Here is a 9,920-nt window from a genome sequence, read left to right as displayed (position 1 = left end):
ATATGGCTTCCAACCGATGTCAGCGGCGTTCTTGTTGTCAGTTTCTATCCAGATTTCCTGAGTGAATGTTTGGAGGTGTAGGCACCCCCGTCCACCTTTGCTCTTTTCTTTACAATAAACCTTTCAAATAAATCATGGTTGCACGGCAGTGAAGCATCGGTGTTGAACACTGATGCCATGCTGTCGATGATGATAATGATGATGACTTTATTACTCCAGCAATTTTTCCCTAATTAACTTCGGCAAATTAAGATATACAATAAATATTATAACTTAAATTATTTTTTGAGAATGAATAAGAATCATTAGAAATTTTTTATAATTTTACAGACCACACCTCCTGATGCACCATATACATTTTTATACACGGCAAATTCAGGTGGTTTTAAAGTCTGTCCGCCTGATTGGCTGCATAACCTACGACTGAGTGGCAAATTACGCGATCACGTTCACAGTTGAAAAGATCACAGTGAAAGTATCGACCTCCTGCACGCCAGGCTTGAGACGAGTAACAGATCATTTCCAATTTTGCAGAAAAAATTCTTTGATGCGAAAAAATATCACTGTAAGGAAAATTGGGTCAAAAACAAACAAACCTGTTCTGTTCCCGCCATGAATTTGGTTGGTATTGTGGATTCATACTCAAGAGCATATGCACCCTGAGCGCAAGAGAATTCTTGTTTCTTTGTAGGGTCTAGATATAGCACTTCTGTTGGTTCTGAAAACTTTCGGACATCCCACCACATGACTTGACCATCGGTTCCTGTGGAAAAACATTCCGTCCCTGTTTTTGATTGAATCCATATTACTTTCCAGGCTGGGTCGCGATGACTTTGCTCAACAGGAGTTACTTCTACCGGTTGGGAACCCTTGCGTCTGTCCCAGAATGCTTTTTGGAAGAAAACCAAGGAGTTGATTTTACCAGAAGCTTACCTAGCTGGCCATTATAGCATCCGCTTATTAATGTATGTGAATCCTTTGGATTGTACTCAATGCAAACGAGAGGCGATGCAGGTTTAAGAACCAATTCCGGTCTATTTGGATTGCCAATATCCCACAGGTAGGACTCCAATGATGTATTTGGAGAAGACGCTTGAAACTCAGTGTTACAATAAGCGATGGCCAGTTTAGAGGGCCCGTCGGGAAACCAAGATATATGTGCCACACTGCGCTTTATTTCATTCATATCTCTGATGGTGGAGATTTAACAAACGTGACTCCGTACCTCAGAATGTTTAAGGTCTTTGCTGATGGAGGCTCTTCTGAAGCCCTATCGTCCAAATCATCGAAGTAGTTTTCATAGATATTCAGGGCATTATTTTGCTTGATGCAGTGCTCCATTACCTAGTTTAACAAGTAATCAATCATTAACCTCACTGACCATGCCCAATTTCTGTACTGTCGCCGAATACTGTTCATCCTTTTCAATCTTCTTCCTGTAACGAAGGACCTGGTCGGGTTCCTGGGCGTTGATATCTTTGGGCCATCCACCCTCAAGATGGTTTATTCCACGGGATTCTGAATGGTATCTTTCCGTGTTCACTTCGTGTTCAGACATTTCCTTGGAACATTGTATACTTCGATGAACTGGGTTCATTGCAATATAGTTATTTGCAAGCTCAGGGTCCGGTGAAATATCCACATGGAGCTCGGCATTCCTATCGCTGAAATTACACTGTCTACCGAATTCAGCTCTCTTTTTTGTGTATACATAAGTAATCTCCATGGTCTTGGTGGAGTGACAATTTCAAAAAGTCACCTGTTTGAAAACTAATAGCGCCAAGGAGTAAAACAACGCAGCCGAGTTTTGGATTTGGGAAAGTGGACAATGCTCAGTCTATACCAGTCTCACAAGAAGATACTAGTAAAGGCGTTGTGCCGTCTGATGGAGAAGGAGGAAAACTTCACCTGCATTTTGAAGGTAGATTTTCATGAGAATCCATTGAGGGCCGATTCATACAGGCATATCAGAAAATTCTCTGATGCCATAGCTCAGAGGGGCCTTTGGCCAAACAATACTCCTGGTTAAAGCCTTTGTGGATGGGATAAAAATCCTCCAAAATGTTGAATTTTGTTGCGTATGTGTTCGAGCCTAAAAACCATCCTAATCTTCGTTCATATTTTCGCATCTCATTAAACTGAATAGTCCAATCGAGCAATCATACCCTAGCGGAAGAGTCTGGCAGAGTACTTTCTTAGCATCGGTGAGACCCAAGATGCCTAGATGGGGCCAAAAGTTTAAACTCTTACACGGTACTCAATTGTTTTTCACTTTTAGTCCATCAGGGTTACATCGTAGTCTCCAAAAATTCACTTCCACTGGGCGAATCTTGAACGACACTTAGTGTAGGAAATTTTCTTACATACAGTTTAAGCATTTGATCGCATTTATTCAAGCCCGTAAGATCTCCCAATTTGCGCACCGCCGTCTGGAATTTGCTTAAACGTACTCAGGGCCCACAATGATCGCGAGATTCATAGTTTCGTAGCTGCCACTGGCTTCCAGTGATGTTTCTGTGAAGGTGGTGGAAAATTTTGTGGAAAAGCTGGTTTGCTTACGTGTTTTATTCCGTACTGGATGCGGAAATAATCTCAAAACTACATGGACAATAACTACGTACTCCATGTTCACAAAAGCTCTTAATGGTCTAGCTAGTCGTGAGCTGTATACAGAGTATTTTCTATCTTTGTGGCAGACGTCGAAGTAATCCGTCACAGGTAGTAAGTTCCCTTTTGTTTATTTCGTGTGGGGCGTGGCGCGCTATATCGGGTGCACGGCAGGGTTCTACCTTCAATGGCATACTGATCTCTTGATGGTGCTGTTGAGTGAGTTAATGGTTATATAGGTGGAGCAAGCAGGCAGTACAGTACAATGGCAGCTGCTCTGAAGTTCTGGCTTTAATTTAACGGATTGAGACGCTTTTGTAGACGCATATAAGTATCGGTCCGGAAATATGTTGAATCAAATTAAGCCGTCAGGCTGAATATGACAGTTGCGGCACCCTCATCACGACGTCGTACATGGGTTTGTGGCCAACTCCGTAAATGAACCTTTTGGGTGAGTCATGTGGGGTTTTCATGGTGGTTGGGACTGACCAAGGAACTGTGTCAAATTAAGACAAGCATTGTTTCAGGATATTTTTGGGTGTGTAGAGAGAGCACGATGGTTTATTGCACCTTTTCAAAAGTCGCAACAAAAGAACCTGGTCTACATTAGAGGCCCAAAATGGTAAAAAGTGCCGGAAAGTTCTACAAGGGGGTTCTGTTATACCAGTTAAACTGCGGCTCGAAATAACAGGCGGCCAAAAAGTGACCACAATTTCTAACTTAAACTCTGTGCGGTGAACGGGGTACAGTACACACATTACGTGTGTACTGATGGAACCAACTAGTGAAAACATATTTCGCCAAGGGTGGTTGTGTACTTCTCAGGAATGGACGTGGCAGATGGACCACATTTATCGATATGAAGGGACGCCACTAGATTAGGACATTATATATAGCTGAAGCCTTACAAACAGTCGCGTGCTTGGGTAGAATCCGGATATAGATGAGGCCTCCCAATCCACGTCGCACGTAGACATGGACCTAGCAGTCACTACAAGTGGTCAAGGTAACGGACAACGGCAACCGCTATCATGGTGATCGGTTTATGACATGAACAACCTACGGAGCACCATATTTCTGCGAGAAATGATACCAATGAGTTGGTAATTAACTCACTGATGTAAGAAAGAAGGCCTCCGCTGCGGGGATGTTTATTAGAAAAAATCAACGAAACGCTACAGACTATTGGACATGAAAGCGAAACTCTCATATGCGTCTTGTTCATAAAAACTAAATATCCGTATTCTTTAGACCGTTTTCTGGAACATTCTTGAATATTCATTGAATAACATTCGAATGTAAACGAAAGCTACGAAGTAAATCCAGATATACGGTAATAAATTCCGCTTTCCAATAGACGCGAAGTGGATACATGGGAGATCATATTACTCGCATGCGTCATCAGTAGAAGTCACCGGCACAATGATAACTCTTGACATTGTTTTATCCACAGGCTATCCAGTCACATCTGGAAAAAGCAAGCATACCCAGAGATGGCTCCCGCAAATTCACTGCGCGGTTCATGCTGTTGTCTGGCAATGTTGTAATTAACGAGAGATGAGCCCCATAGGAATAAGTGTCTTGAAGGAGTTCGTTGAACAGAATCCTCTCATTTATTAGATGAGGAATATGAAGCAAACCTCAATGTCCGATTTTCCTGGGTGGAATCTGCACCAAATATACTGTAAAATGTTGCTTCATTCTTAAAGAGCGAATAAGAACGCCAATATGTGCTGAAGTGTGATTTTGTGCTTTATCTCCCCTAAACTGGTAGAAAAGGGAATCGATAACCTTGAAATTTCGCTCACCCAAAAACGCCGTCAGCAAAATACCGCCGAAAGGTGCAAGCAAATGAGACTAACTTCCCATAAAATTCACAACTTCAAAAGCCATAGAGCTTCGGCGGAAACAATTTGAGCGGCCCATTGAGGTGAACCATGTTAATAAAATGGTCCGTTCTGTACAAACTTTCCGTGTCAGTATGTTACGTTTTGTTGTATGCAAGTTCAAGCCAAAAGTCATCCCGATCTAAATTCATTCTATCGCGATTTGAAATTAATACCTCTTTTCAATTATTGGCACGCATTCTATTTTAAGTTTGCTATTCCCTAACTTGGGAATTAGCTTCACGTACATTTGTAGAGAAAAAGGGACTGTCCACTTTCCACCTCTCATGATATTCGAGGAGGCGCTAAAGAAATGTGTGGCGGATAACAGTGTAGTATTCGCGCGTGTGGCGAATGCTGGAAGCACCGACGCTATTTTGCGTTACGAGTGGTGGTAAAAAATGCAGCAGGGGCAGTAAGGCAGATGAAAGTCGAGGAAACCAAAGAAGCTAATAAGTAGAGAGTATAGTAGGTATGCGAAGCGCAGGTTTTCCAGTTAGTTTTTGTCAATGGATGCGGCGGACCATCACTCGGTCACCAGTTACCATTTTGAAAACAATCATGAGATGACCAAGGTTTTGGACGGTCGGATTTCGGTTAATTAAAGGCTAACCAAAGAGGAGTTCAGCGCCTGCAACTTCATGCTCCGTCGTGTGAAATGCCGCAGTTGGTAACTGATTAGTTTGCCGAGATTCTGATCACCCACAATGTACACATCTATCGCCTTAAGTGTCGGATATATCTTTTCAGTAAGTGACGCATAATGGGATTTTATTGTGACAGATGATATGCTTTTACTCCTGACAAATCTCCGGGATTTAATACAGTGCTTCAGCTGCCGTCGGGGAGGCTGCTTAAGATGCACATCACCTTCAGATGGCAAGACATAGCGCGCCTTGACGCTTATGGCATGTGGTAAATGTCAATGAAACACAAGCGACAAACAGTTTTGAGTAGCCCTTTTAAGGCAACTAATATCCGGCCTATAGACACAAGCTGTACTCCTTCCCAAGCACTGATGTTATGGGTACTGAACGTCCGATTATGTATGCATTCTTGAAAATCAAACATTTTTCTCACATGAGCAAATTGTCGGGAGTGCTCAGAAAAACGAGGGGTGAAGAGTGGTGAACATATCGGTTGCATTAATGCGGGCAGCGACAGCAGTGTTCGGCTGCGATGTCATATTGTACTTATTGAGGTTCCGGTACGGAACTTTGAGTGACGCGCAGGTTCTACAATCCCGAATATCAAAATGGAGGACTGGGTTCGTATTTCTACGGTATTATTTACACAAGGCTAAGCAAATGTGTACAACAAACCTCAGTTGTGCACGTTCGTAGCACTGTCACTGACCGACACATTGCAGTGTCAACGTCCGCACACCAAACAACGCCAAGTGGAACGATGGCTGAGTAGCGTAGGTTGCGATCGTCCCTTCCGATGGCTTTCCTGTGCTTCTCATTGGACGTGCGACCACATGGAACCCACGAGAAAACAAATCAAGGCAGGCTCAGGAAACGGGGCATGAATGCACACGGGTACATAGGTCGGCAGCTCACATTCCCACACAGATACATGTCAAGACATCGGAAAGGACGGCCTCTGCGGCAAGGTGCGTGGCGGGTACGAATAAGCAAAACAAATGAAGATCAAAGGTACATAGGCAGAGTAAGCAAACGGATGGGGAATTATCACAAGGTCGAGTTAGATTCAACAATACTACTTTTACATTCGAAAAGCTGTCAAGCTGTCACATAACGATTATGTATTTTATTATGAAAACACTGTGAACTGCTGGCGCATATTTCGCCGTATGGATCGCCCGTAAAATGCCGCACTGCGAGTTGTTTGTTTATCACAATCCAAGAGCGCAGATTCCGACAATGCAGATTCTGAAACGGCTTGGGCAAATATACACACGAATCATCTCTTTTGCCTTACGGCCTGGTCCACGGACCGTCCAGCAAACGTGAAGATGTGCTTGCTAAACAGTCTAAAAGGCATGTACCAAAGCAGGGATTCATAGATCAGTGTATCCCGGAAATCTGCATGTGTTCGTGAGGTCGGAACAAAGAAGTAGCACATCCAAAACCGTGAGTTAATGGCTTAGTACTAAGACTAAAGCTAAAGAGCGCCAACAGGCGGAACTGGATGACGATAGTTTAGTGGAACTCATGCGAGGCCCATCACATTCAGATTGTACGTCTAGTACTGGCATCATGAACTTCATGTGGGTTTCGTTGCTTTTGACGACCTAGTCAGTAGGCAGGAGGCTACAAGAAATTACACAGAAGATGGCGTTGCGTAGACAAGAGTCAAGAGTCAACAGTTTCGCAAGTGAAGCGCTCTCCTTAAAGCGTAGCTATCGCTTCCAGTTTGTCAGCCGCCTCCCTCAGTGATATTTTGACAATTTTCATCTTCCTCTCCTTTCAGGAGGCCAGTAGCTCAACAAACAACAAGAACCTCATGCTCCTCCCCGAAGGACTAATATAGGTGACCAATAAAAATCAGCTTTTCATCTCGTACATTTTTGAACCTCGGTTTTTTGCGGTGGAGATAGATATATGCGTGCCGGTTGGTTGATTAAGCACCGAGAAACCTTAGACACATGTGGGTTCTGTGCTTCGGATAGCTTTGTTCAGCTGTCCGCTATGATCATCGTCTCGCCGTTCGCACTGGAGAAAGATGCCTCTAGTAAAATGGTGTGAATGCTCCCCCGATGATATCAAACAATCATTCAGAATTCTCGACCCACAGCCACAGATCATCAACATCTTCAAGCATTCAACAAGCAATCCAGTATGCCCATTATGCAATATTGACAACTACAAATGGCAATTATCGCGTAAACTAATGCACCGCCGAAGACCGTTGCTTTCGGATGCACTCGGTTTTCCTTTGACACCAATTTCGATTCCAATTTTTGGAAGGCTGTTTATGGTTGCAATCTTTTCTTCACTTCTCAGCGTCCATTTTAGAGCTTTGAAAGGGCTAATTGTGACAGCCAAGTGCAGAAATGCAGAAATACTTAACTTCGTGCACCGGTGGCTCTCAAGGAAGTTTGGCAAGCATTTGGCTTATTTTTCTCCGCTGTTAATTTGAACTCTCGTGTAGTGTAGCATGTGTAGGCGAGGTAAAATGTAGTGGTATTGAATATATTGTTTTTGACGACATTGAGCTAGAGTCTTAAATGGAGCCTTCCATAGTTTAGCGTATAAAGATTGGTTACTCGGCATCATCAATTGTTGGATGGTGCCCGAATTCCGACCACATTTTGGTGCATTTTGGAAAATCCATAAGTAGGCACTCCCAAGCTGTGCGCCGTTGGTGCGGCTGAAATAGTCTTACATTCGGTACAGTAGTTTCCAGTCCCACATATACGCTCTACTATCACCAGCCCATTATCGAAGCCCTGTCTTGGCCACGAAGATGCGCCACCGATGCAGCTTCCTGTGTAATTATCCCGGTTCTACATCCGGTCTCCAAACCGATAAGTCCAAACACAATTCGATGCAAACGGGTAAGTAGAGAACATTGCGCCTACCCTAATTTCACACCGACTCAAGACAAGCAAGCTACGAAATGGTTTAACCGCGTGTTTAGGCAAAACTTGACGTACGATGACAAAGTCAAAGGTGGTTTATTTCCCGGTAAAAACAAGAATTGAGGCATAAATTCAAAATGGAGTTAATTAAATGTGGGCTAGTGTAATACAGAATAATAATTAAACAACAGACTCAAAACTAACCGCAAAAACCGAAGAACAGCCGTTTGTTACTCATCTATTCGACCTCTGAAACTTCAAATGCTGGATAATCGATACCCAGCGCTACTTGAGCAGGCGTGGAAGATTGTGCATCAACGCTATGTGCGCCCGTTCTTGGCTACAACAGATGACCGCACCCGCACTTTTATTGGTTCCGGAAGATTTTGTCTTTTAGGCACCTGTCAATTAAATACCGGTGGATTCTCTCCAAAGCCTCTTTCTCGTTAGCTATTATTCCTCTTCAGGTGATTCCTGAGCCTTCTGTCCGCTGTGACTATACGTAACTTTGCACTCTTTAAATTGTCGCTATGGAATTTTTTTGCGCTTGGTTTGTTTTGACAATTCATTTGACACCTGACGGTACTGATGTGGACAAACCTCTTCTGTTTCATTTAAGAGCATTCGAGATAGCATCACTAATATTCGAAAACTTTGTGGAGCGACTAAAAACCTCAGTTCATAGGACTTGTGAAAACATTTACTCTGAGTACCCTAATTTTTGATTGTTGGGAGCCGGTTGCCACGGGCGCTCCTTCATGCACCTTTACCTGACAACCACTACGCGGTGATTTCTTACCCTCGATGATCCCTACAGCGTGCGAGGTACTAGTCGACAGAACGTCCATGGCAAGCCATCGCTGCCCTGGTTAGTTATTGGATAGCTAAGAGACCCATCGTGTCAGTTCATTTTCCTTTATAATAATAATAATATTTATTCCCAACTAGTGGGTAGCATACCGTCGGGCATGATCATAGTATTACAGTCAGAATAAAGGCATGACTGGTGGGGTTTGTGATTAATGGGAAAGAGGAAAGAGACGTAAAAAGTAAACATTAATGAAGTAGAGTTCATCACATCTGAGGTGGCATGGGTGGGGATCCAAAATTACAAGGTCTCTTTATGTCCTATGGAGAACATATCAGATGGCACGAGATTTGAATGTTAGGGTTTAAAAGTGGCGGGCAAAAAAAACAAAACAAATGAGGGCATAACAAAAAGCTTCCTGACTGGAACGTGACAAAAACAAAAAACTTCAAACGACAGGAAGTTTAGGGCCGGAATAATGGATATGGAGATGCAGCGGAGCTGTCACGATATGGCAGGCCGGTTTGAACTAATGCCCGGAACCGTCACTAGGGCTTCATGGCCTTGGGCTGTGTGGCGGATGGCCACGGAATGTTATGTGGAGGTGGTGTAGTGGGGTAAAAATGTAGTACGGACAAATGGTAGCGGGAAACGCAGAATTACAATGTGCAGTGAGGCTTGTGCGACTCACTAGTGTTGTCGATGGAGCAGGGAAGAGTGTAAAAGTTACTTGGGAAACGAGTTCATGCAGACTGAGCAATAATTGACTGAGATGGTGAGGAGTACGAATAAAAGCCGCCGAGATCTTTACATCTGGCAGAAGGTTCGGCAGATTGCAATGAACGCCTTCCAGTGGTGGCCGGGGACAAACGAAGGTTGATTGTGGTTGTCGGTATGGAAACAAGTGGGCGAGAGGACCTGGACAAAGTAAGAGGGGAACAATTACGGGTATGCCATCAAACCGGGTATTCCAGCGCCGTACCATCACTGCACTGAAGTACATCGGTTTCTGAACAGTCCCGTGATGGATGTCGTGATTTAGGTTGTTAGGCTGAGATGTGCAGCTTGTTTT

The 9,920-nt window shown here is 43.6% G+C and overlaps 2 protein-coding genes across 2 annotated transcripts in view; one reads left to right on the top strand and one right to left on the bottom strand.

Moving 5' to 3' along the window:
- The window catches only part of T265_03187 (hypothetical protein), a gene marked incomplete at both ends in the record, with an annotated part of 15,588 nt that extends 13,862 nt beyond the window's left edge, over positions 1-1,726 (bottom strand). The window contains 4 exons of the mRNA XM_009167606.1: positions 597-763; positions 934-1,190; positions 1,226-1,344; positions 1,382-1,726. Of these exons, the coding sequence (XP_009165870.1) occupies positions 597-763; positions 934-1,190; positions 1,226-1,344; positions 1,382-1,726 (888 nt within the window). The remainder of the gene's footprint in view (positions 1-596; positions 764-933; positions 1,191-1,225; positions 1,345-1,381) is intronic.
- Positions 1-9,920, top strand: part of T265_03188 (hypothetical protein) — a gene marked incomplete at both ends in the record, with an annotated part of 77,219 nt that overhangs the window by 53,951 nt on the left and 13,348 nt on the right. Inside the window, one exon of the mRNA XM_009167607.1 lies at positions 7,866-8,016. Coding sequence (XP_009165871.1) covers positions 7,866-8,016 — 151 coding nt within the window. The remainder of the gene's footprint in view (positions 1-7,865; positions 8,017-9,920) is intronic.

This window comes from Opisthorchis viverrini (genome assembly GCF_000715545.1).
Source record: "Opisthorchis viverrini unplaced genomic scaffold opera_v5_44, whole genome shotgun sequence".
NCBI lineage: Eukaryota > Metazoa > Platyhelminthes > Trematoda > Opisthorchiida > Opisthorchiidae > Opisthorchis > Opisthorchis viverrini.
The sequence above is the reverse complement of the archived record's forward strand: the minus strand, read 5'-3'. Positions and strand labels throughout refer to the sequence as shown.